This window comes from Falco biarmicus, chromosome 10 (assembly GCF_023638135.1).
Source record: "Falco biarmicus isolate bFalBia1 chromosome 10, bFalBia1.pri, whole genome shotgun sequence".
In the NCBI taxonomy this organism is placed as follows: Eukaryota; Metazoa; Chordata; class Aves; order Falconiformes; family Falconidae; genus Falco; species Falco biarmicus.
In genome coordinates, this window is record NC_079297.1 from 3,395,088 (window position 1) to 3,422,830 (window position 27,743).

Consider the following 27,743-nt stretch of genomic DNA (forward strand, 5'->3'; position numbering starts at 1 on the left):
GTAGTTTCTTCAGATGGGCAGAATGAGAAAGCTCACTGTCATGGAGTCTCACACAAAAACTGACTTGTGCTTAAGAAAGACGTAGAATTTTGCCCTGAATTTCAGTCTTCTGTAGTTCATGTGGGCTTTTGCCTGTGCCTAATCAATCTGCTGTGGGTATATCTACAACCTAAGTTGGAAGAACTAAAAAGGTATTAGGCAGCTGATGGTGCTGCTTTAGCGAGTATCACCATTACTGGCTTTTTAAATCGCAGGACGAGTTACTTTTATGCAATGGAAGCTTAAACGTTAATGGCTTGATCTGTTCAGCTGTATCTGTAGCCTCCGAGGCCACGTCAGCCTCTAAGGAGCTGTGGGAGAGGCTTTCACACCAGCTCGCTGTGCTGATGTTGGCCTGCAGCAGAATGGGCAGCGGAGGTGTGTGCCCTTGTAGGCTGCTACTTGAGCTGAATTTGTCTCACATTTCTTTCTGTCTGCAGATGATCAGGTGGCTTGGAAAACTCTCCTTCAGTCTTTAGTGGCTCCCAGTTTTGTGTGCTATGTTGAAGCTGCCAGTAGCTTTTCAGCTGTAAGTACTGAAGTGCTCTGTGAGGTCGGCAGATCTGGCAGCCACTTTTCACCAAGCAGGCAAAGAGAGATTTCACCTGGTGAGGTCCATGCGTTTGAAGAGCCACACTGTTACACGAACCCAACGGTCCCAGGTCTTGGCCGACCTCACCAAAGCATCTTCCTTACATCTTTAAGAGGATTTTATTTCAATGCTAACGGATGAAAAACCCATATGCAACAGTTTATATAAGATTAGAATACTCTTACGTAAGGTGTTTACCAAGCAGTTCTTAAAAATCTCTTTAGAATCTAGAGAAAGTTACTTTTTCCAGCTTTTTTAATTATGCACATGAGGCTGCTTCATAGCCTTTGAAATGAAAGATGCATCCTCCAGTCTGTCAAACCTGGTGTCAGAAGGTTTTTCTTAAGGAATGAGCCTTTTTATAGCTCGGTTGATATCATTAGACAAATTATGTTTTGCCTTTGGTTTGCCATACCGCTGTTTGTATTGTATATAGCATATTATAGCTGTATATTTATCATACAATAAAGCCTTGATGCTTGCAAAAAAAAAAAAAGCAAATTAATTTTACTAGCTTACACCACATCCCTGGTATAAGGGGAAGAGACATTAGCCATGCTGTAGTCATCCTGGGAAGATGTCAGATAATTGACAGCCCTTACTGTAGTGTAGAGAGACTGGATGTGTGTGTAATTAAATCTATCACAAATACTGCTAAAAATAGAATTTATTTTGTGCAAAGGATGTCTTACTATGTTACACACTTGTCAAGGCTAAGAGAATAAAAATATAAACAGAGATGATAGGCTTGTCATTTCAGACACAGAAGGAATTTGTGGATATTACAGCAAAAGTTTTGAAAGAAACTTCTCTGCATGTAAAGATGACGTGCCAGTGCAGCATTGCTTTTAGCTGTTTGAGGCACAGGTTAGTTTTCTGGTCAGAAGGCAACAGGATACTCTGCGTCCAGATATATCTCTCTCAGGCTAACAAAACTGTTCATGAAACAAGATTACATCTGTAAAAGGATCTAAAGTTTTAATCCCCAAAGGTGGTCTGGATGAGCAGGTCCGCTCCCAGCAGCCTTACTGGGATGTTGCATGGGGGTCTGATCATACAGAGCCACTTCCAGGCTGGGAACCTAATTTCTTGGCTGCTCTTCATCTTATCTGTGACATCTATGGAGGAGTTCCTCAGTTTTTCTGTGGAGGGAGACATATTTATTTTACTCATCTGGGTAGCAACAGAAGTATATAATACAAGGTGTTGTAACACCAGGCAAGCAATAATATCTCAGCCTTGCGGTTACTCTTCAAATGGAGAAGGATATCTCCTAGCTGGAGGTGACCACCTGCTTCAGGTGTTCCCTGCACGCTGCACTCTGTTACGTTCCTCTGGGCAGAGTAAGACTTCAGCGTTTACTTCAGCAAGTTCATGATTATTTCTCCAGCAAAGAAGTGTGTCACAGGTGTGTCACACCATTTCATAAGCACAGTGAATTTGTGGATACTAAAAGTGGTGTCAACATTGTTGAATGTGATTATCTGCAGTTACACATTAAACAGAGAAGCTGAGATGCCTAAAGAATTTCCCGATCGGGCTAGTTATGTGGGAGACAGTGAATCATTGATTTAATGTCTTATACAAAATTTCAGGGTACTCTGTGTACTCTTAGGCTAGTAATGAAAGTGCTAGCTTCCCAAAATCAAAATATCTGTGTTGGCAAAGCATGTTGTATTATACGGAGTAAGAGTCTTGCACTAAAAAGGGTTAACAAGATGACAACATATTTTGCTATTGCAAGGTGCTAATATTAGAAATGATCCAGTTTCCAGCAATGTGCAGAACACATTTTTCATTTACAGCTGCACAAAAAGAACTGTGGAAAACTGGAAATAGTTCTAGGAAGGAACCAGAGCCCTGAACACCTTGCCCTAATGAGACTTCAGAAGATCTCAATTGATTTACTTTATCAAAGAGAAACTGAAGAAGTGATTTGATCAGTGCCTGCATGGGTCAAGTTTTCAAATGCTCAGAGGGCTCTTTAATCTAACAGAAGGTATAATAAGATTCTGTGCCTGCAAGTGAAAGCTACAAAAAATCAAATTGCAATTAAGAAATGTTTAGACAGCAAGGGTAATTAACCGTTGCCACAACTTTTGGGGTCAGAATGGAATCACCATCTCTTGGAATGTTTTAATTTGGATTATTTCTTGGAACTGTATCCCATCTTTGGTATGCAGGGAAATATGGTGGTATGTGTTCCAATCAAAAAAATGTGGACATATGACTAGAAATAAGATGTGCATATAAAATAGAATCAAAAAACCCCTGATGCACGATTCTGTATGTTTAGAAGTTTCTGAGTATTAGTGTGAATTATTTCAAGCATCTTTAAAAAAATAATCTCTTTTTTCATTTGCTGTTCTCACTGAAAACTCATAAAAGGCACACATGCTTTAGAAGCAGTGCTGAAACCTCAGTGAAAGTCTCGGCCAATTTGTCTTACAGATTCATCCTCATTTGCAAGGGAATGGAGGCACGTTTGCAAGAAGGGGATGGAGAGAAGGGACTACAGAAAATTGCTGTGACTTGCCTTTAGTGCTACAATTAAAGCAGAAGTCTGACTTTGCTTGAGGGGATGGTATTTTTGTTCCTTTCCAGCAACAACGGTGCCAAAAGGAATGAGATGGGGTTTATAGCTGCAACCTGGGGGAAAAGCAAAGCCTGTTTGCAAGCCCTCCAAAGACCCTTTTGGTTGATTGTCCTAGTGAGAGATAAGTTTGCTGCTACCTCCCCTCCTACCTGCATTTTGAATTGTTCCCAAAATTGCTGTAAACAGCACATCTTGAGAGAAGGCGTCATGCCTTGTGTGAACACCTCATTAACTATGCTCAGGTTCAGACTCATGGTGTGATTAGACAGAGAAGGAACAATATGTTTTTTGTGTCAGGCTTTACTAGCAGACATATGAACGCTAGGCTTGCCTCATGTGTAGCAATTTGTCTACGTTTTCCTACGTAGACTGTTTTCTCTACTGTTTTCCTGGCACAGATAAAACGCTGACGGGTATAACTGACAGCCGTCCTGAGCTGGTGCAAGTGTCGGGATTGGGTTTTCTTTCAGGTAGCGCAAAGGCCATTCAGGATGCATTTGTCATGGATGTCCAGAGGAGATCGTCTGCCTAGTTCCAACTCTGTGTGTCATAAGCTTCAGAGTAGGATGACCCAGATTGTGTGATACTTTTTTTTTTTTTTTTTTTTTAAAGCAGAAATGCTTGGCTGGGTAAGGGGCACCCAAATGGTGTGTTGCCATGGACCATGCTGCAAGAGCTGTTACTCCAGTCAGTGGGTTTTGTACTGTTTTTTATCTGTGTGATCAAGGAGACGAGAAGCACAGTTGTCACTATAAACTCAAGGGCCAGAGTCAGATCCCTCTTTGCTCCTGAGCAGCTTCTTCTAGTTCCAGATTAATAACATGGATGCCTACCTTGAGGGAAGTTACTCTGGAAAAGGAGGGGACACCACTTTCCTGCCTTTCACCCCTCCCTCTGATACTTCTCTCTGAGAAGAGAGCCAAGTATATTAGAATTAAAAGATCTGATGAAGAGAGAAATTCCTAATTGCCACTAAGGGGCTGACTGATCTGAGCTACGTTTTACAAGTAGCCTGTGCTCTGCATGTGCCCTTACCCTATTAGCACTAGAACCGCACATTAGTTTTAAGACTCCCTCTCGAATAGGGATATCGTAATGTTTTTTAATTGGGGCTGATAAAAATGTGACATTACTTGCAGGTTCCTCAGAGAAGCCAATTGTGAAATTGGGTTTGTATTAAACCTAATGATGGAAAATTAAGCATAGTACGTCTGTCGGAAATGGTCCGCGATAAAAATCTTCTCCTCTCCATTACAGGAGGTTAATAGGGAATAGGGGAGGAAAGATGCACTGGGAAAGCGAATCCAGCTAGGGGAATTAATAAGCCTTGAAATTCCCTCTGTTCAGAGTTCTCACACTGTCATTAGTCGGAGCATTAGGGATGATTATACAAATGCTTTGGATGTTACTCTTCCTTAAATCCCAAATTTATTCACATTCTGTATGTGAACATTGCTTCACTAGGGCCATAGCTCTGTAAAGCTCTGAGCGTCCTGAGAATGTGACTGTGTTTATGAGCACCTGGGATTCAGAAATCCTTAAACTCTGTAGCCTAATCTTCAGAGCAGATGATGGCTTTGTACTAATTTGTTTCAGAGGAAGCAGGACGCATTCAGCATCTCTGGTATTTCTTCCACCAGACTTATTTATCTCACACTGGAGATCAACTTTCCCCTGCAGCAGTGTCTGCTGCTGGCAGTCCTTTCTCCTAGTCGTGGAGCTTCAAAACAGAGCATTTGCCTGTCTTGATATCTTTCCCCTAATGTAACAGTAAAGCAGATAAAGCATTATTTGTCGTGTTTTGTCATGCTGTTGTTTTGCCAGCTGCTGAGAAGGCAGTCTAATGCCCTCATCTGTCTGCTCCTACCCACCTTCGCAATGAGGGACACAGCAGAGAGACTGGCTGCTCCTGATCAAAACTCCACGGCGATTTCTCAAGGATAGCAATGTTTACAATAGCATTTTGGCCATATTTCTGCCTCACAAAATTCACCCTGAAATTGCAATTTGATTTATTTATTCTTTATCCCTTCAAAACCAGGACTGTAGTATTGCTGACAAGGGATGGTATTTAGGCTCTTTGTCAGTAAGCTTACCATAAGAAACAAGCCTTGTGTATGCAATCTTAAGGGTTTTTTATGAACAATGTGAGGGAGATATGTTTTCTGTTGGCTAATAGATTGGTTTGAGGTAAGAGCAGAAAGAATTGATGCAGACTGTTAAAGGCTTGTATGTGCAAAAGAACCCAAGGATCTCAGATGCCTGTAATCATAGGAAAAACCAATGGTTTATCTGGCCAACTATTTATATTTGGTCAACTCTGGTAGGTAAGAAACTGAACTATTCATTTAATCTGAATTTCTGTAGTTAAATATTATGATGGTGAACTGTTTGGTTATTGAGCTCAGCAGAAATATTTTGTTTTCTATATAGAGTTTTGCTGGGGATAGAAGAGGTTACAATTCTATCTGCATAGCAATACAGATTTTTTTGAAATGAATTTCTTTCAAAAAGAAACTTTTTCTGTTAAGTTTATGTATCTGAAATTTAAATTTCCGCATGCAAGGTAACTATATGCTGGTTTATTATTTCTGATAATATTACATCATTGTAATTGACCTGTAAATTTTAGGCCTGAACTAGCAGAGCAGTTTAATTTGCCTCCAACATCCCGGCTGACTGATTTGAAATGCTAATTATTTGTTTGCTATTAACTTGGGCCCCTTCCAGTTATCTCATGTTGTACACCCCAAATCCCACTTGACTATCTTGCTCATCTGTATGTATCTTTCAGTCATGTTCTTTGCAGGTTTATGAAGAAAGGTATGTAAATTGATTGGAGTCGTTATGCGGAGCTCACCCTTACTAAATGTGCTACTGAGCTCTACGTGCTGGATCCTCATTAGCCTGGTTGGCTATTTGCTCTGTTCCTATCTCATTGGGGTTGTCTCCTTGACACGAAAAAATACTGGAGTGTCGTTTAGTCTTTTAGGCAGCCGTAGACAAGTGTGTGATTCCTACTTATTTCTTTACTTTCTTTTGCCTGCACCAACCTATGGGGTGGTGGAGAAGCAAAGAAACAAACGGAGCAAGAATGAGAATGGAAATACCAGATAGGTGAAAGCTTGTTTTGCCTCCCTGTCTTTAAAACAGACAGTAGCCATGGAGAGATGACCCAGCCAACCCTGACTATCCAGACCCATCCGTACCGGAGCTGCGAGCCGGTGGAAATGTCCTACCCCCGGGGGCAGTTCCAGCCAGCCATCCGAGTGGCCGACCTGCTGCAGCACATCACCCAGATGAAGCGAGGACAGGGCTATGGATTTAAAGAGGAGTATGAGGTGAGAGGAACCTTTGCTCACATGAATGAGAAGTTGCACTCACGAAGGACAGATGCTTGGGAGGGGAGGATATCTGGTTTTAAGAGCTTTTCCCTAATGCACTTGCCCTCTTAATCCTTTCCTTTCTCCATCTCATTTCTGTTTATGAGGGTAGGATTTTACAGTGCTAGCAATCTTTGGTGGCCCTCTAGGTTTTACAGTGCTAGCAATCTTTGATGGCCCTCTAGTCCAAAGAAAAGGTGTTTACTACATCAGTAAGATAATGACATTGTGCTCATCCGTTAGCATGTGCCCTCTTTCCCATAGAGAGCAGACAGTAAATATTTAACAGGTGCTGGACTCCATGCAGGACTTGAAGTGCCACAGTCCCTTACTTATTGATAAGCTTTCATTGACACTAGCGCAAGCCAGGCTTGAAGAGAAGGAAGGGGGTTTGCTTGAGCTTTTTGGGACCTCCAAATACCACGTAACAATTGATCAAATTAAATCGCAGCATAATGACTTGAATGCAGAATTGTAAAGGCAAAGGCAAGAACCTTGTGTAGCTAAAGTGACGGTAGGGTTTTCTAGTATGCTCAGAGCTCTGGCTCGGAATATGGTAGGCTGATGTACGCTTTCAACTCCATGAGAAGTGAAGAGTAAGCTGCAAAAATGAAAGCAGCCCTCTTCCTTAACACCTCTTCACCCCAAGCTGGAATGACCAGGAATGAAATCCAGATGATAAGAAGAAACACAACACTGGGGAGGAGTTGGAAGAGGAATATGCATTTACAGCAGAGAGAACAGAAGAGGGAAATAGCATCAAACATATGTGAGACTTTGCTCTAGCAAGTGATAATTATAATGAATGTAGTAAGCTTGCGGGAAGGCAATAAGCAATTAATATGCATAGTGGCCTTAAAACTACTTAAAAATAACATAACAGCTGTGAAAAATAAGTTACTTAATGAAAACAGCTCACTTTTCCACCCTGCAAGAGTCCATGGGGTTTATATCATTGATGCTGAGTTTTGCTGTAATTGAGAGGCAATCTTTTCCTGGTTGTCACCAGGGAGTATTTTTTTATTCAGATGGCATCAAAGATTGTCATAAAAAATGTTTTTGGTAACTGTATGTTAACCAGGTCTACTCAGTCATGCCCCATGATTGAGCACACTAATTAAACTATCAATATAAAGAGCTCTGTTTAATATTTAGAAAGTAATAATTCTCTTAGGAGATGTACTTAGGCCCCCCCCACCCCCGGCTTCAATTTTCCAAGAATAGTACCCAAAACTACATTCAGCTCAATTACAGATGCCCTAAGATCTAGTTCTTGATGTTCAAGAAGAAAACAGGTGCTGGCATATATGTAATTTTCTGGCACTGGCATTGGTAATTATCAAAATAGCACATTAGCATGAAAAATGTCAGTGCAACTTTCAGCTCCGCAAGTTCTGCCTTTCCCAGAAAGTGCTATCTACATACGTCTATAATGACGATGACATTATATAGATTTGCATAATTCCTTTCTTTACAAGAAATAGCCTAGAGAATGCCACAAGCTCTCAAATCACATGCGCTGTTCTACCCTTCAATCAGGGGTAATTGCCTGAAGTAGCAGTCATTTTCCATGGTGGAATTTGGTTTCCAGAGCATGGGATGCAGGCAGCATTTCAGGTCCAAATACCTTTCAGCCACCAAAGGCAGGAAGGATGTCAAGGAGCGCTGTAACTCCTGGAAGGTGGGAGGTTTCAGCTGGCTGAGAGTGGCGTCTCAGACTGGAATCTGGAGGAACACAAAGCTGGGTGGTAATTCACAAAGCTGCAAAACTGGCTTTGCAAAACATTTTGCAGAATTGTTGATAAAATCTTGAAAAAGAATTAGGTGTCTCTTTCAAAATGTGTTTTCATACACTAATATCAGTGTCACCTCCAAATATGTTTTTTCTTCTGAGGAGCTGATTTTCTACTTTGCAAATTGATAGCATAAATTACAGTCTATTTAGTGACATGTTACCAAATAATTTTACTCTCATGAAAAATCACTTTGAACAGAGTGTATCAGTCACACGTGACAATCTTTTATCTCTGTACGTTCTCATCTCCACTGAGTAACCTGGAAATTACGTTCAATATTTGTTTAAAGTAGAGCTTCACCTAGACCGTTAGAGCCCAGGCAGCACATTTTACTGAGGGCATCTAGAAAAAATGTTTCTGCTGCTTGCACCTCGCATGTAACCCCACCTGAGAGGAAAAGCAGGATGTGATTGAGTAAGTGGTGTCGCTGCTGGTGTGAAATGGATGATAACAGTGTGCGTGTGTGAACGTGGGAACCTGTCAGCACTTGCTGTGTGTGTGTTATTTTGGGTCTGCCTGCTGCACCTGAGGCCAGAGCGGGGCTCGGGACTTTTGGGCTGCTGCTTCTGTTTAGCAATAAAACGTGTAGATCACAAAGGAGAAGTGTGTCACTGGCACTGGGTGTAGATGGCAGTGCTGGGGATTAGGCGTAGCCATAAACATTTAAGGGGGCACGTTTAGATGTCACCTGTTCCTTTTTCAGCACATATCAGCCCTGATTTGTTGTGAGATGCGGGGCTAGTCCCGTCGACTTACTGCGAGCACCAATTACTGGCTACGGAGATCATAAGCTTAAGTATCCAAACTCATTTCCATTATGATTTAGGATGTTGCTAAAGTATGTTCTCCTGCTGCATTACTGAGACCAGTCAGTTATTTTGGATTTTGTGGCTCCTTCCTCAAGTATCTCAGTAGTGAGGGTCTTGAGTTTATTGAAGTTGCCCCTGGATTTAACCCTTTCATTTCTGGCTGGCTACACATCTATCTGGTCAAAAGAATAGAACAAATAGGTTCAGGCTATGATGTGACATTGAAAAACAGTTGAAAGCAGGGTGTTGCTGTGGATGCTGTCCTTGGGCAGTGTTGGCTTAAGGCTTTGCTGTGAACCGGAATGGAATGGAGTATTTCTTTTCAGGTGTTTTGAGGTTTTTTTAGCCAAAGCAATTTTTAATCCTAGGTCACAGCAGAGTTGTGGAAACAGTTTTGCCACCACAGCTGAGAAGACAGTGACTGCAGGGAGGGGGCCAGGGCTCTGCGATACACTTTGAGATGAGCGGCGAGGCTTTTAATTGATGTTGTTGCCTTTGGCAGCAGTACTGCAGCATCAGGGTGGATCAGTGCAGATGAATGATTCAAGTTTTTGTATTTAAATTAAAAACAAACACTGAACTAACTAAATGCATCCATTGGAAATTTAAATTGGCTTGCAATAAGCCTCAGTGTAATGTGAACAATTTAGTTATGTTTGGGCCGTGGTGCTTAGAAAGCTTGATTGAGACAAAGCTGCCTTTTAGAGATCTATCTTTGTAATTTCAGATAAACAGTAGATCAATTTAGTTTAAAAAGCGTCATTGTAACATAAATTCCACTACTGGGAAGATATTTCAGCATAAATTGTACAAAACTTCTCTAAAAGAAGAAAAGTAAGGAACGCCTAAAGATCATGTCCAGATTTTTGAAAATTTCTACCTACTGACTACTGCTAACAAACCAAAGACGGACGGGCAAGTGTTTCCTGTGGAATGCAGGTCAAATACCAATGATCTGTCCTGATTTACCATTGCTGATAATACAGAGAGAAACAGAAATATTAACACTTTTTACTACTATAGAGGTACTTCTTGTACAAACAAAACCTGAAGGAACAAAATGTTAGCTATGCTCCTCTTATGCAACCAAATTATAATTGGTATTTTTGCCTTTGTATTTTTTATGCTGTTTCTATTCTTGGTGCCGCGTTTTCAGTGGTCTCACAGAAAAACTACTCATGCTGTACCACCCATGTACATGCAGTTACTCTGATTTGTTCACCTGGTGTAATGTAAAAGTAGGGGTATGAGGCACACCTCTGCAAAGGCAGTTTGTGTTCCTCACCAGCTCGAGCTGTTCTTCCTTGATTCAGAGGTGGATAGCTCTGTGCAAAGCAGAGATTTCTTTGGTATTGAACGAGATAAAAAACCCTGGACTCCTAAATCTTTGGAGGCTATATCAGGCAAATATAAAAACGTCAATTTCAATAGTGAATTTTATGTTCAAATCACATGAAAGGATAGGGTTTGTTGAAAAGGGATTTATTGGACCTGAATGTATTTTCTTTGGCCAAGAGAGTGTCTCCCACATGGAAGTCATATTTTTATTTTTTTCTTTTCAAATAGCTATGATTAGATGTCTAATGACTGTTGCTATTCTCTGGTCAATCTGATGTAATCTTACATTAGTGGAAAAATAAGGCATCTTTTTCCTCAGTCTTTGAAGATGAAAATGAACCTTCCTTACCTCTTTTCTTTTACTCGGGGACTTTTTTTTTGTGTGTGGGTTTGTTGGTTGGGTTTGTGTTTGGTTTTTTGTTTTGTTTTGTTTTGTTTTTTTTCTCAGGAGATGAGCTGCTATTTGGAAACAGCTGTCTGTAAAGGAAGTATATGTGTGATCAAAGCCTTCACCAATTACAGAGTTATTACTCTTTCTCCTGGGCTTTTGAATCAGAACTCGCTGTCCCTGTCTTTTGTCGGCGATGCTCGTGGCAGTACTGCAGTGCCTGACATTTTCTGTCCTGGAACCCCTTTGGGGGAAATGCACAACGATCGGGTCTGCCGAGGGTTTGCTCATATTAAGTTTAATTGTAATGTCAGTGTTGTAGATCCTCATAATTGTGTGTCTCTGCTATTGCATTCAGGCACTGTAATAGACCTGGATGGCTTGTGAAGATGAATATAAATTCATTTTCTAGCACAGCTGTGTCAAAGTACCTGCTGCTTGCTAAGGCAGATATGATTCTACAATGATTGCAGTATAAAACCCCCATAATTCCCTAGGGACTATAAATAATACAATTTACAACTTTGCCATTGTTTTTTCGTAATGTAGGATCACGTTAGGGAGTAGATCTTGGGGGAGGCAGATGGACAGAGGCAATCTGGTGGGAGCTGCTGCTCTCCTTGGCTGGGTTCTCAGCACAGGTCGAGGCTGGGCTGGCTGCAGCTGGTGGCACCCATTTGCCGCTGGTGGCTTTCTGCCCCGCTGTGGTGCTGGCCGTACCCAGAAAGCTGGTGCCGCTGTTGTGCTGGCAGAAAGCACTGCTGTGCCTGCTGCTTTGGGCTGCCTGCACTGACATCCCCGACCCCACTGAGACAGGGAGGGGGATCGTCCTGCTTACAGGCACCCAAGCCACCTTCCGAGGAAGGCATGGGGTTCCTCCAGCCGGACCCCCTGCCAGCTGCCATTTTCCTGGCTCTGCCATTGAGGGTCCTCCCTGGATGTGTCTCAAGGGGAAAGCGGCTCATCTGAGTGTGCTTAGCCCAGCAGGAGGGCCAGGCTGCGGGGCAGGGTACCACCGTGTGCTGCCGGCTTCCTTATCCCAGCCTTTCTCAACTAAAAGAGCAGATTTTAGGAAAATGACTGTTTATTTTCATGCTTCAGGAGCATGTTTTGCCTCCTTTTGCCTCTTTTCCATACACATGAGCTAAACCCCTGAGCTTTACTTTTCCCCAAAGGAAACCACTTAGTGATTTGTATTGCATCACCCCATTATTAATATAGAAATAGGTGAAAACACTGTATCTGTTTTCAGCTTAAATATGCAAGACTGAGCAGTATGTTTCAGCCGTCTGGGGTTTTTTAGGAGTGTATATACCTGGAACTCCACAAACCCTGTTCTACAGGGAAAACGAGGTTAACCTGTGACTGTGCAGCCAGGACCAAATTCCCCTGATCCTTTTAGATCTGAAGTGGCAGGAGGAAAATGATTCTTCACTAGCAGAAGCCAAGAGGTGCAAATGGTCTGCACCGAGCTCTGCTTTTTGCATTAGTGGATGTTGCCCTTTCCTCAAGAACAGCTGTTTGCTTGGTTGACTGCTGAATTATGCAGCATCTTTATTTTTGCCCTGTTCAGTCTTCTTAATCCACCTGAAGGCATTGGCCACGTTTTTATAAACACTCCACTATTGTTTATTTTGCAGGCGCTACCTGAGGGGCAGACAGCATCCTGGGATACGGCCAAGGAAGATGAAAACCGCAATAAGAACAGATATGGAAACATAATCTCCTGTAGGTGTAAATTCACATTAAACTGAGCTTTCTGTAAGATTTTATATGTATCCTGTGGAAAAGGGTGTGTTTGAGAATCTCACTAAACGTTGGTTTAAAGTGCTGATCATTCAGTAGTTCAATCTGTTGGTTACAGGCTATGTTTCTATGATTTTTTTTTATTATTATTTTATGGTTTTTTTCACTGTTTTACGTAAAGTCATTGCATGACTTCACTCTTTTTTACACATTTTCTACCTGCCTAGCTTTGTGCTTAGTGTTTGTAATTTGAGGGCTAAATCCTTTTGTCAGATTTTCGCAGTGGGTGATGATGCCCATTTTCTGTCTATTTTTACTACATAATCCAGAGCTTTCAGTGCCACGAATGGGAGCACAAAAGGAGGTGCAGCTATATCCGATTTTTAGACGTGGATCAGAGATCAGATTTTCTCCTTCCTTGTGGTCAGTAACCAGTGGAGCAGTTGCTGCTTGTCCCCAGAGAGCTGGTTTGATGTGAGGGACAAGCTTAGCTTCTGCCTCAGAATCACAATAAGGCAGCTGAAATTGGACTAAAGCTTCTTAGTTCTACTTCTTTCAGTAACCAGTTACTGTTGATGTTATAGGAATATTGATGCATCAGAGAACTGCAGGGCAGTGAAGGACTCTTATAAAACCATTTAGGTCAGCTTTATTCTCCAAGTCAGGACTAGATTCACCTCTGTCACTTTTATCAGATATTTGTGAAGCCTTTCCTAACGATCTCCAAAGCTGAGCTTTCCGCAAGCTCTCCAAGGCAGCTTACCCCACTGTTTCGTTATTCCTTATGATGACTGGGGAGAGGAGGTGTGAGAAGGAATTCTTTTTAAGGGCTGCTGAGCAGCGTCAAGTTGGAGAAGCCAGGCCTGAGACCATCTGAACAAGAAATAAGAATATACATGAATGTGCCACAGATTTTCATGACTGGGTAAATCTATAGAACTCTGTAAGAGCAAAATTAAGTCACGCCGAGTGATACATTTAGTACTGCATTTTTTCTCAGGTTAACTATGTATTTCCTGGAGAACAGACGTTACTAAAGAATTAAACAAAAAAACCTTGGCCACAAAGAAAGATCATCTCACACATAACTACTCCTCTCTTTCTTTTAATTCTTGAAAGAAATGATTCATGTACCAGTTTGAGGGGAACGGCATAGAACAGCTCAGTTCAGGGACCATACGGTAAAGATGAAGAAATGTGGAAATGAAGATCAGAACTTTGTGAGCCCTGATCTGATCCCACTTCTACTGCTGGCTTTCTGTGTTGGTTGTGAGCAGGTCACTAGTTCTATCTGTCTTTGTTTCTCCATGTAGAAAATGGAAAGGATAGTACTGGAGTTTTACAGTTGGAGAGAACGTAGTCTCCCTGAACTTCAGCTGCCTATGAGCTCCACTTCTGTAGCTTTCCTGAATTCTAGTGCCGGAGATACACCTCAAGACTGGGGTTCAATTTACCTGTTTATACGATTAGCTTAGATTAAATTGATTAATTGCTCTAAGTCAGATTAATCATCCGGATAAGAAATGCACGCTACATTAATGATGGAAGTGCCATAGAATGATATAAAGAAGGAAATGTGAAAGACTCTTTGTTCCTCTGTGTGATTTTGAGGAAGCAGTTTGTGTAATGTAAAAGTGGAGATGAAAAGAGACGAGACTATGCAATGGACACCATGTAATTTCTGTTGAAGGTGGTCACAAAGAAAACATTGAATTCCAAGTGAAATGTGAGAAGAAATCAAGGAAGCAAAATCAAGGAAGATAAATGGGGAGTTATGTGAAGGGAAGGTGTTCACAAAGATGAATTGTTATCTAACGAAGAGTGATGTTAGCCTTTTAGCTATAAATATAAATACAGTAGCAGAACAGATAGGAGGAGATGCACTTGAAAAGGGGAATGCAAATTGTAATCAGAGCTAAGGAAGAGCTATCTGCACGGTATGAGACATCAGAAAAGAAGCTCAAGTTTGAGGACTGTTGGGAAAGATTTCAGAATGAAGTTGAGAGAGTGGGAAGGGATGGATTAAGAAAGAAAGGTAGTGAAAGAGGAAGGTTGCAGAAGAGTTGAAGAGAAATAACAAAGTTGAGTGGGTTTTCTTCACTTCAGATATATATCAGAACAAAGATTCTGAGGAGGAGACAACAGCTCTTCTAAGAGATAGCAAGGAGAATTTAGTAATGAGCAATAAAGACTGATAAAATGCAGTTAAATCCTTGCTTCATTTTGAAGAGGCTAGGGAGAAGGAAGGGAGGATTCCTAAGGAAGGAGCATGTCATTCATCAGACATTTTCTAAAACCACTGGGAAATTACCGGTAGTGTCGCTGGCTAAGCCTTGAGCCAGACCCTGCTGATGGGCGACGTCAGGCAACTTTCCTGAGTAAAGGCAACAACAGGATCCAGAGTAAAGAACTGATAGCAGAGCTGAGAATAGCAGTAGTTCCCTCTAGGCAGATCATGAAAAGGAATTGTGCTCCGTGGGCACAAACTGTGCGAAAGCCTGAGCAGAGTTGGGGGGTGGAAAACGATCACACCCTTAGCTGCTTTGTTGTGCTAGAATTGTAATTGCTGGTAAAATCCAGAGCATGTACTGATTGCTCCTACCAGTTTATTTTGTAAAAGGCTGCAGATGGCAATTAACCCGATTTATTTAACCACAGTTGCCATTTCATCACTCCTGGAACAAGATACCCCATGCCTTTTGGGGAGTGAATTGAAAAGTCAGGTTTTGATCTAACTTTTGTAACTGCTTCAGAGACTTTTGTTAAAACATGGGTTTGTAAGCTCTTGCAATAAGTAGCATTGCTCAGTGAATCACAGCAGATTAGATCTTGTCTTTATGGCCTTCTGGGTAATAGTACACTTACAGGACTGTTTTACTCGGCTCACTGCTTTCCCAGGGCTGTATTAACATCGTGCCTGTATGAAAACCGAGATCTTACTGCCAGCCCCAACATCTGTTGTTCTTATATTTGCAAACCAAAACTGCAGACGAAGCTGATCTGTTCATAGAGAGGAGATGCAAGGAGAGCTCTAACCTCTCCTATGCTTTAAATCCCAGCTTTTCAGGGTTCCCTTCAATCTGCAACACAGGTATATTTTTTGGAGAAAAGGCAAAACTGAGTAGTGGGCTTAGGGTCTGTATGAGCACAGGAATCCGCTGGTGAGCGTGGGAAGATGCCCTGCAACTGCACAGATTTGCTGTGCTGGAGGAAGCTGCCCTACTCAAACTTTTTATTATATCGGCAGAGTCCATGAGCTTTGCTCCTGCACTTTGGGTATAAAAGCTGTAAACACAAGGACAGTTGTGGAGATGCAAGGGTTTTCTTTGTGGGTAGGTAGCGAATCCATTTGTGTGCTGAAGCAAAATTATTTAATGTGCTTTAGGGCCTAGATATTGAGGTCTTCAAAGTGCATCAGCAAGTGGTTGTTAGGGGAGGAATGTTGAGCTGAACCCATTACTGAGAAGAGAAAACATCCAGAAGCTATATGGGACCTTTGTGTATTCTATTTCTCCCCATCTTGTCCGGATTTAGACCCATTACATTGTAAGACTAAAAACTCCCAGATGAGAGCTGAGACATAAAGACACAAGGGTTGTTTTGCTTTGCCTTGCAGAGGGGCACTTTCTTTTCCTTTCTTTTCTCCTCCTGAGTGTATTATTAGAGGAGGAGGTCAGCACTGACAGGAGTGCTCATCCTGGTGCTACTTTGGACACATCCCCCACCTGCAGTGAAGCATCTTCCCACTTATGCACCACGGTTGTAAAGTCTTGTAATGGTCCATTAAAAACTGTTGAGTTAATGACAAAAGACAGTAAAGAAATCTGCTGCATTTCCTTTGTGCTCTGAATACCATATGCTTTGGGCTGGAAGGCTGCGAATTAATCAGAGAATTTTGTGGTGGAAAAGGTGAACAACAGAGAGAGATTAACGGAGCTTTCAGCTGAAGCACAGGTGGAGAGCACTTCTCGGCCACAGACAGCGATAACGCATAGAATTAAAAAAACCCACATGTCAGTATTGGATTTAGCAAAGAAGACTTTTCATCTTCCAAGTGGTTTTGTTCCATGGTTTCTTCTGTGGTGCCAGAATTCTTGCTTGTCTGTGAAAAGTCCACGGTATGTGATCCTGAGGTGATGGGACATATCACACCTTGCTGTTAAGCAGTTTTCAAGGCACAGTCCATGATCAGTGGGGATAGAAAGAGGACGACAGTGGGTCCTTGAAAAGGCAAATCATCCTTTTGTACCAGAACTGGGTTGAATCTTTTAAAAAGTTGTCTGTGATTTTCCATTGACTATGCGGGGAACATTGACAGCCAGTTTAGACTAGCTACGTAATATTTAGATGGTGAAAGTTCTGTGAGATTAATCCAGTGCTGGTGACAAAATAAGATGTGGAAAAATTGCAATGATATTTCAAATGATCACTAATGGGAATTTTGACAGAAGTTTGAAATGATAACATTTTTGCACTAAAATGGAAGCACAGTACTTTTTGGTGAAATTCTTGTCATTTTTGAAATCTGTCTTAAGACCAATTTTCATTCAAAGTACTCTTCATTACCAATTCAGAGTTCTGCTAACTTACATACAGACTATAGTAAACAAGGAGAAATAAAATCATTTATACATTTATTAAAATATATTTCTATGTTTTGCAGTTCTGAATGTTACTGACATACAGTTTCATTCTGTTTCTCCCTCCATTTTTAGTTTCTTATAATCCATTCCTAACACATGGTGATACGATGTCTGATAGGTCTACGGAAGAGTTGGGCAACACGTTCATTTCAGTGTGCCGAATATGTAGCTGCCTTGGCTAGTGTAGTCCAGGGGATAGGGTGCAGAATTGGAAATAAATGTTAACCATTGAGAGAAGATATCATGCTGTTCTTTAAAAAGTTATTTAAAATTTGTAGATGAAAAAAACTTAAGTGCAAGATTGTTACAGCTAATAAGATAATAAATTGCACTGGGTTTTGCCCCCTCTCAATTAAAAAAAAAAAAAGCCAAATCCCAATTTTTGGAGGGAAAAGGGGGATTTATAAGGTAAGTTACTTCATGAACTTTTATCCAGACTGTGCTCGTGAACTTATGAACAAAATTAAAGACACCTTTAAGGCATCGTTAATATTTTGTGTGTTTACCATATACACAGATGTGTGGGGTTTTTTTTTCTGCTCCACTGTTCACATTTATAAGAGAAATACATCTTTCACAGGAATTAATCTCATTTTTGTAAAATATGCAATGAAATATTTTGAATTCTGTCCTCCTGAAGCAAAGTTCAGCTAAAAGTACTTTTTATTCAGTCCCAAAATATAATTGGACCTAAACCTGAATGTCTCCTTTTTTAAAAAAAATATTTCATTTCCAATGATCATTTCTTCATCCTTTATTGTTTTTCACAGATAGAATAACCATATTTGACTTAAAGCAAAAAAAAACCCCAACAACCAAAACCACTTTTTACAACTAGAGAGCATCTTTTCTTTATCCGTAATTGTCTTAAATCTGTAGACCTCTCCTGCCATCTCCTTCTCAGGTCTTTCCCATCTAGCTTCCTCAGGAGGTGTTCAGCCTGTCTGTTTTAAGTTTTTAACTAAAGCGTGGCTCAAAGAGCTGAAACTTAATTTGGGGGTTTGGTTCTATGAAATGAAGAGAGGCAGATTCTTCCTTGAGGGCTAGTCACAGCACTTCAGCGACACTCTGTGCACAGACAGTGTCTTTGTCCCACTTAAAAAATCAACCTGAGATTCTTTTCACTTGTCATGAGGGTCATTTTTGGTCTTTCTGCTTTTTAGTTCTATTGTTGCAATAAGTTAAGACTTCATAACGTTATTATATCATGGCATCACAAGAGGAGTTAGTAAATGTTCCCTTCCCAACCATTCGCTCTAGGGAGGGGGGTTCTTTGCTTTTGTTCTGTGTGATTCTTAACTAGCTTAGTTTGCTGCCTTGAATTTCAAGTGTGAAATTGTCTGCAGGAGTTTTTGTGTATTTCATCTACGTGTCCGGTTTAATCAGCTCTTTGTCTGTCTTTGTGAATTGCTTTAAGTATAAATTCTTTTGTTGTCTGTCTACCCACATGATTTACTGCAACTCCTAGTGCAGTTGCCTTGAGCGCAGGTAATTGTCTAGAGCTGGGAACGACATCAGCGCTCTGAGAAATATACCTACTTCCACTGCGTCTACAAAGGTTATATTTATTAATACAAATATAACAGAGCTTTTGATTGATTCACCTGCATAACCTTTTCTGAATGCAAATACAGTATTTGATAAATGCAGCAATGTGGTTGTATTTTTTGTGTGTGAAAATCTCACCCAAAGAATGCAAAGAATATGAGAATCATTCCTTTACATAACCCAATGAGTGTTTAATATATATCCAAATCTTGGATTTCAGAACTGTGTGCACATCTGTCATTACAATTATCTGTTCCTGCATTTAATTGTCATGACTAACCCCTTTTTGACTGCAGAATCACACCTCATACTTTTATGTTTCATTGCTATGATTCTTTTTAATTGAATGTAAAACATACTTAGGCTCGTATTTTACTAAGTGCTTCTAAACATCAATGTTTAACTGACCAAGGCCTATGGTCTATACAGCTGGTAGAGGGGAAATAAATTTAATGGACTCGATATTATACTACTTTTAAAAAATCCTTTAAAAATGAGCCCGCCATGGCCAGCAGTGACCTCTGTAACCCAGTAGCCTTTGCCAAGCAACCGGCCCTTAAGTAGCAGTTCTGCAATGAATTGCACGCCAGTGCTGGGATTGCCAGACCAGATCAGACCAACAGCCCAGCTCGCGCCGTATCTCCTGTGACAGAGCCCAGCACCAGCTGTTCCAGGGAAAGATCAAAATATTCCCTTGGTGGAACATCATGACATAATCTGCCTGCTGGGGTAGTTCCTTTATGCATTGAGCTGTAGAGCATGCTGGGAGATGAAAAGATTGATATCTAGTATATTATTGCCTTATTTAAAGTAACTTTGAACATCCTCAAAAACATGAATGTTTCTAATTTGGGGGGGAAGGTGTTTCAGGTTTTTTTGTGTTGTGGTTTTTTTGGGGGTTGTTTTTTTTTTAGCACTGCCTCGATGCCGTTTTGCTGCCGAGTTCCGTGGGCTGGGTAAAGGAACAGTGCTTTGATTGCCTTCAGTGTTTCCTTTTAGATTTCTGGGTCACCCCATTTCTGACTTGCAGGATTTAATTTGCTGGTTTACCCTCCTTTAATTTCCTATACCTCTGTCATATTTTTATCCTGATCTTGACAGTTTTAGCTCTTGCCTCAGTTTCCATAGACCAGATTAAGCCAGGGAGGCTGTTACTTCCAAGCATGAAGATGGCTTTTGTCATGGATATACATCCTGAAAAGATCTGTCCCAAGACCCCCAAACCAAGCAACAATTGTGGTCTGTCTAAAAGCTCTATAAGGATTATGGTGACAGCTGAGAATTTAATGAACACAGAGTATGAATGAACACTGAGCTAAGGATCTAAATGTTATATCTTAAACACAAGAGAAAAGGCTTGTAGGAACAGGAATACCTGTGATATCCCTTTTTTTGTTGTTTTGGGAGTTTTTTGTGTGTTTTTGTTTGTTTTGTTTTGTTTTGTTTTGTTATTGTAAGTATTCAATTACCCTCTTGCAGGAATCACCAGATAAAATAAAACACTTGGAAACTCCTCTTTATCGTTACTGTCACTTTTTTTTCTTTCCTTCTTTCAGATGATCATTCAAGAGTGAGATTGCAACTGCTGGATGGGGACCCTCACTCTGACTACATAAACGCCAATTACATAGACGTAAGGCTCCTGGACATTCCCCCTATGACAAACACTCCTGCTGACAAGTCTGCTTATGAATTTGGTGCATCTGACATATGGACAGACTGGTGATCTGATATGAGTGACAGCTGAACATTATATAAACACCGTGTTGTGACAGGGAGAAGGTTCTCGGTCTCAGTTTATTCTGTCTGACCAATCTGGACAGATGGAGATTTCCTGTATTTGACAGATCCACCAACAGAACTGGAATGTGTGCTAAACGATGTATGCAGAAATCAATATCAGCCCTTTGCAATAGCATTAGTAGATATCTGAGACTTATCTACTTCTTACAAAGTTGTAGTGCAGAAGGCGTGTAAATAGATTGAAATTTATTTTTTTTAGTGTTGTAAAATAACATTCTAAAAGCAGCCTCCCTTCTACACAGGGAATGATCAAATGAGCATGTGTTTCTTGTATGCATCTTTGAAACATTACGGGCATGACAATGTTCACAAGAGTTTTGTTAAATGATGAAAAATGCACCTAATAAAGTTACATGAGACTGATCCACAGCATTTTCATACAGATGCACATGCATACCTTTTTTTTCAGACAAGAAAGTGCAGCTTTCAGAGTTGCCCACAGCTTAGTTATAGGATTGTGTTTTCCTGAAGAAATCATAACTATCCTAATCCTGTTTTCTCTTTGGCATAATGAGATCTTATCATTCAGCCTGAGTGAGATACCATCACTTCAGACCTCATCGGGCAACATAGTTGCCTGTCTTCATTCATTCAATAACCAGTGTTAGTACACTGTTAAGAGTGCAGCAGTTGTTGGTACCCGGAGGGTATAAAATACATGGTGTGCTTTGTCTCAACTGTGATCTCGCAGTGTCACATATTTTCTTTTCTTCCAGGGTTACCACCGGCCTCGCCATTACATTGCAACTCAAGGCAAGTTCATTCTTGTATGTCTCTATAGTTGTAAAACCACTGCCGTTTTAAACTGTGGTAAGAGCTGTTTATAAAGTGACGTCTTCTATTTTGGGGAACATCTGAAAACTTGGTAAGAGGTAAGAAGGGAAGGGTACAGGATGTTCCAAGATCTTTAAGGCACTCAAATGCAAAACCTCAGCTACAGGAATAAAAAATGCTACAGACTTAGAGGTGGCAGTACAATCTAGAATGTGTCCTTTGTGCATCAAGTATGAGATTAGGACTAAAATGGACTTTATGGATCTTGGATTTACCTTCTGGAGTGAAATTGCTTGAGGAGGGCGGTATGAATAAACCTGTGACTGATGAACTTTCGGTTACTATGAACTGGTAGGAAATGCATTTGAACACCACCTTCTGTAAGGTAGTTGATGAGTTTCTTAAGCCAGGGAGGAGAAGAAAAAAAAAAGAAAAAACACAATTCAATGCTGAGAGTTAGATGAAACACCACCTTAGTCCTGTTCTTTACAACAGGGTGCTGTTTTCCTGCATCACTGACCAAACTCTTATGCCATGACAGCTTCCTCTACCATTACTTGTCCTCATTTTTTGTGCCTACCTTACCTGCACATGGGATGTTCACACACATGACTCTATTCTTAAATTCTGCTTTGTGGCTGGCTTGTCCCTGTTTAGAAGAGTAAAGAAACATGTTAGAGTAGAACTGGCATTTGAGGATGTGTAGGTAAAGGGAATGCAGCAAGGCAGAGAACGTGGAGGCTGGGCAGAGTGGGTGGAAGGAACCCATGGGAGGATCTCATTGACACTGTAGAAGAGAGGAAGGAAACAAGGTCAGAGAGAGGCTGTAGGCTAGCAAACCTCTTGTGAGTACTGGCTGTTTGGCTGCTGGAACCTGAAATATTTCTCTATAGGGGAACTTCAGACTCAATGTTTCCTTCTTCCTTTGTAATTAATAAATAAAGTGTGTGGAGGAATTTTAGTGGTGCATGAGGTACAAATTTTGATACAGCCTCAATTACAGAGTCACTGCAGGGTACATCCATGTCCCATCACTTATACATGATAATCTACTGGAGCCATCTCGAATACTTACAGCGCAGCCATCACCTTTGTTCCCAGTGTGCTAGAACCTTTAACAACCCCTGCAAGGAAGTAACTGATCTCTTAAAGAGCTCCAAGCTGTTTGTGTCTGTAACCCCGAATCGCAGAGCAATGCTGTGAAAGGGAGAGTAGGATCCTGTGGGTACAGGGCAATGGTTGTGGAACAGCTGAAAAAGAGTTGTTGGCATTCGATACACTCTCTTAAGATGTCCTTTTGTCTTTTCTCCTGCCCCAGGGCCGATGCAAGAGACAGTGAAGGATTTCTGGAGAATGATTTGGCAAGAAAACTCTGCCAGTGTTGTCATGGTCACCAACTTGGTGGAAGTGGGCAGGGTAAGGGTACCACTTTCCCAACCTATAAAACCAAACCACCACTGAGTATAAGATGTTCAGGGCAGCTCAGCCAGTGAAAAGCCTTTTGCTTACTGTAGTAAAGGAATGAATTAAGCCACTCTGGGTTTTCCTCTGAAATGTTAGATTTTGTAATACTTAGCTGCTTCCCTTCTAGGCTAATAAGGATCGTGTTCCTGGTGTAAGTCTTGGCTTTAGCAGAGTTATACAAATTTATTCTAGCTGAGAAGCTGTCTCCTTTTTCAGCACAGAAGGAAAAATGTACTTTGTAATAATTATTCTTTATCTGTGTAATTTGAATACATCTCTACCCACAAAAATCTGGAGGGGCCAGAATGTGTGACTGGTGTTCAAACTATCAAAAGAGCTCTTTAAATGACAGTTCAAAGCCCGGTGTTTCCAGTCACTTCAGAAGATGATGTTCCGTGGTGGTATGAGGTTGTGCACAGCTGGATCCTGGGGCCACCCAGCAGCACTGGCCTCCTCAACACCCACTGCCTCACTCTCTTGGGTTCAGATGAGCCAGAAGTCCCTGTTGCAGCACAAGGCAGTTGCTAAAGCCCATGACGGGAGCAAATGTGAATAACTCAAATGACGTAGGCTAGACTTTATAAAAAAAGGCATGTCTGGGTGACTTTCCCCAGCATATTGTTCCCACTCCTGGTGGTCTTTGGTTTAGAGGCGTCCTCAGCCAGAAGCTGGAGCCCTTAAAAGTTTTGTCCTGATGTTTATCACCTTCCATTGCTTTGGTACTAAGAAAAATTTCAATTATAGTTTACTCACAGCCGTTAGTAATTCAGCTGCTTTGGGTTTCATTTCCTTTAGATCTCGTGGTTGGATGCCAGCTGGTTCTGTTCATTTATTGTTATTCTATTTTACCTTCTACTGACACTGTTTGAAATAAACACCTCTGTGTAAAAAGCCCAACAAACCTACATTAATCTTTTTTTAATATTTATAAACCCTCTTCTGGTTATGACTGGAACTGGATCATGAAACCTGGTTCACAGTAGCTAATTGCTTCAGCTTTTACAGGTACAGTTCTACTCTTTCATGCTACAGCATTTAATAATTTGGTAGTGTTTGTTAGCCTAAATATCCCTTGTAGACCTTCACAGCCTTGGCTGTAATGTCTACTATTAGTTTTGCACATGGCTTCTAAAAGCGGCTAAGCTTGGGTTATGTTTACTTGATCAGGAGATTTCTTTCTCAAGCCTTAGCTGAGATCTGTGACAGCTGGTCAAATGTCAAATTTGTGTCCTCATCTGATAAGGAAAGCTTACAGTCAAACAATTTTAATGTATCAACAGGTATCTCACAGTCCCTGTGAAGTGAAATTCTTTGGCTAAACAGAGAGAGTTACAGTAGCAATAGCAAGACCCTGGAGTTTTTTTAAAGGGGATGGTGGTAGTGATGGCCAGCTATTCTGTAAACCTGATGGATGGTCAGGGCATGTATGTAAATTTAAGGAAGGCTATTTTAAAGAAGAAGTGCAAAAGGCATCCTCTTCCATTTGTATTGACAACAGAGGAAACGGGGGAAAAAAATCCTCCCTGTGGTTTCTATGTGTGGTAAAAGAATTGTGATCTAATTTATGCAGGTAATTTTGATAAGGTCTGTACATCAGAAGAAAGCCCAATTTGTGTTGGCTTCAGCTTGTAAGCGGTGTAAAATGTAGGTCAGCTCTGACTGAGCTGGAGCCAGTTCCTCTCAATATTTCCTTTTTTCCCCTCAGGTAAAGTGTGTTCGGTACTGGCCAGATGACACAGAGGTCTATGGAGATATTAAAGTCACATTAATTGAGACAGAACCATTGGCAGAGTATGTCATACGCACATTTACTGTACAAAAGGTAAGGAAATCTTCAGTCAGCTGAAATTTTGATACAAAACTTAAAATCCATGTTCAGAAATGTGAGCTCTGGGAAAGATATGCAGAATGCTCTTGGAGATGAGAGCTGCTACTATTTGGACAGGTTTCACTTCAGAAACCTAAATTTTTGACAGAGGTTCCAATTTTGGACAAATGATTTTACATGAACATCTTGATGTAGCCACAAAAGTAGAATCCACAGTGCATGAAGTTTAAATGCATCCAAAAGCTGGCAGACAGTTGACGGTGTGCCAGGAATAATAACTGTCATGTTTCACAGTGGCAAATTACAGATGAAAAAAGGTGTCAGTTAAACTTGATGCCAGGTAGGGTCCCCTTTCAACAGAAATAAAAATATAATAAAGAGAGGAGTGTAAAAATTATCCCCAAATTGGCAGGATTTGTAAGACTTTTGTTACTTGTAATTAGAAATTGGAACTCTAAGTGTCAGAGTATTCCAGGTCTGTCCAAATTACTCTCCAAACACTCAGTAAGTGGTTTTAAAGCTTTTCAAAAATTCCTGCTAAATGAACTTCAGCCACACTGGGAATATTGTTCCAGTTTTCTAATACATTAGCTCCATATTTCATTAAATCACTGAAAAACTTGGTAAGAGATGCCAATGCCAGAATCTGACAGTTAGAGGACCTGCTGCTGGATTCCACCTACCTTTCTCATATGATAAAATGTCACAGCCAGCTGATGCTTCTGTGTCGCCCTTTGCAGGGCATGTACAGGTGGTGTCAGTTGTCATGTACCAGTAACAGCCTCACCAGAAAAGCAAAGTGCTGGGTCTGGGTACCAGTTTCTGCCCTCTTCATCACCAGCTGTATTCTCAAAGTGCTTTTTTTTTTTTGGCAGGAGATGGCAGAAAGTCTGCAATTGCCTGGGGTGTGCCCGCTCTCTAGGTGTTCATTCCCCAGGCTGTTACTTCATTGCCTCAGAAAGGGTTTAAGTTTGGTGGTTTATGGCCATAACGCTAAAAGAGGCTGGATAAATGCAGCCGTGGTGTGATAGGGCTGAAGTCATCCTTTAAAGTTGTTTAATTTCCTGGGTGTGAATTGTAAGACTGCTGGTTTGAATTGGGAGCTGGCATTCAGCTTTGTAATCCTCAGCTGTGTGTTACCCACTTCGTTTGTAATTGGAGTTCAGCTTGAAATCTCTCGGCGTGAGAAGCGGCATAGCACACATCCCACGTGGAACGAGAGAGAGCTCGATGCTTGCTCAGCCTCTGCATGAGGTAGAGGAGCAGTGAGCAGAATACACTGATTGCCATCTGATAGAAGAAAAATAAGAGGCTGTGTTGTCTCCTCAGAAAGGCTACCATGAGATCCGAGAGATTCGGCAGTTCCACTTCACCAGCTGGCCGGACCACGGGGTTCCTTGCTATGCCACAGGCCTCCTGGGCTTTGTTCGCCAAGTGAAGTTTCTCAACCCGCCAGAAGCAGGACCCATTGTGGTACACTGCAGGTATGCCAGCTCTTTGTCTGAGCCTTTCCTGCAGCGGCTTTTTCAGCTTTTTTTTCATTTTTTTATTCTCATCTGGCAATAATCAACTATGTTTTGTTTGTTAAAGAGTATAATTTGTGGGCTTCACCAGGAAACAAAGTGGAATTTGATTTTCTTTTCTAAAGTGGCAGCTCTGGAGCCTAACTGAATTGGAGATGAAATAAAGAGGTCAGAGAGGGTCATTCAAATGGAGAAGACTCTCTGGTGGCCTGTAGTCTCTTAGATGTTCATAGCAGGAAAGTAGTAAATATCTGGGACAGTCATTCCAGTTGTTATCTACAGCAGACCTCACGGGGCAGAAGGGACAATGCCTACAAAAAGACAAGGAATTTTAAAGCAACTTTGCTTTTCATAGCCACATGCACTGCTTTGTCCCGGCACCAGCAGCCTTACCTGAGCCATTAGCCTGCCTTGGGTCTGGATGCCAACCGTTGTGCATCCTGGCCTCCTCAAAGCCCAGGAGCTGGAAGGGGAATGTCAGACTTAAAAATTTGCCCAGTGCCTTCCAGCTAGTAAGTAAAAGGGGAATGTCAGAGGAATCCTTGCTGCTTGGTTTACAGTTGTGAAAATTCAGATATTGAATCCCATGCGTGCTAACTCCCTGGCTGCTGCTGTCACTGGTGAGGGCTCTTCTGCACCCTTTTCTTTCCACTGAGCTTAAAGCCCAACTGTGCAAGATGCTATATGGATACGCAGAAGTGTCCTTGAGGCAAAGAACTCATCGCGTGAAGTGTGATCGGGCACGCTGTGGAGGGTGGGAGACCAGGCACGCACACAGCCTGGCATCACAGTTAGGTTTTGCAATGATGCAAAATTGCAAGGAAAGGTTTTGCTACAAAACCCAAATTTGGGTTTGTTGCAGCTGCTTCTGCAGTGCTCAGGGCACGTGTCTTATGGCGGAGACGTGGCTGGAGCAGGGCTGTGAGAGCAGAGCGAGCTGTCCCAAAGACTCACCCCCAATACATCCACAGACACTCACCGCTGAGTGCCGTGCTGTGTGATCAGGAAGACGGACAGAATACATCCCACACAGACTTTAGAAAGGAAAATCAATTAGGTCTTACCTTTTTCAAACAGATTTTGGGGTGGGTGGGTGTTTTTTGTTTTGTTTTTTAGCAAGTAGTAAATCAGTTTTACAATAAAATGCAGCTAAGCCTGAGGAGCTGGCAGGAGGGAATTCATTTAGAGCTCAGGGCCTGAATTTGCTACCTTGGTGCAGTGACATGGGTCTGGCCCTGGAAGGAGTCCGAACCTGATACATTGTCACCAAGAAAGCAAGGAGAAATTTTTCATCCTTCACATTTTAATGAATAAATGCCATTTCCTCTCCGTTATTTATCTGCTTTTGAATTTTAATGACTTGCTTTAAGTGGTAATTACCAAATTCTCCCTACCGATGCCTGGCTGGATAATATCGCTGTTCGATATTTATGAAGTGCCAGGATTCTCTAAATATAGAAATGTTATAACTAT

General features: G+C 41.3%; 1 protein-coding gene across 2 annotated transcripts in view; it reads left to right on the forward strand.

Annotated features, from left to right (window-relative positions):
* The window catches only part of PTPRT (protein tyrosine phosphatase receptor type T), a 453,474-nt gene that overhangs the window by 409,393 nt on the left and 16,338 nt on the right, over positions 1–27,743 (forward strand). For both annotated transcript variants that reach the window (XM_056354779.1, XM_056354780.1), the window contains 7 exons: positions 6,381–6,568; positions 12,582–12,669; positions 20,435–20,511; positions 21,398–21,434; positions 22,774–22,871; positions 24,625–24,741; positions 26,077–26,231. In XM_056354779.1, coding sequence (XP_056210754.1) covers positions 6,381–6,568; positions 12,582–12,669; positions 20,435–20,511; positions 21,398–21,434; positions 22,774–22,871; positions 24,625–24,741; positions 26,077–26,231 — 760 coding nt within the window. The remainder of the gene's footprint in view (positions 1–6,380; positions 6,569–12,581; positions 12,670–20,434; positions 20,512–21,397; positions 21,435–22,773; positions 22,872–24,624; positions 24,742–26,076; positions 26,232–27,743) is intronic.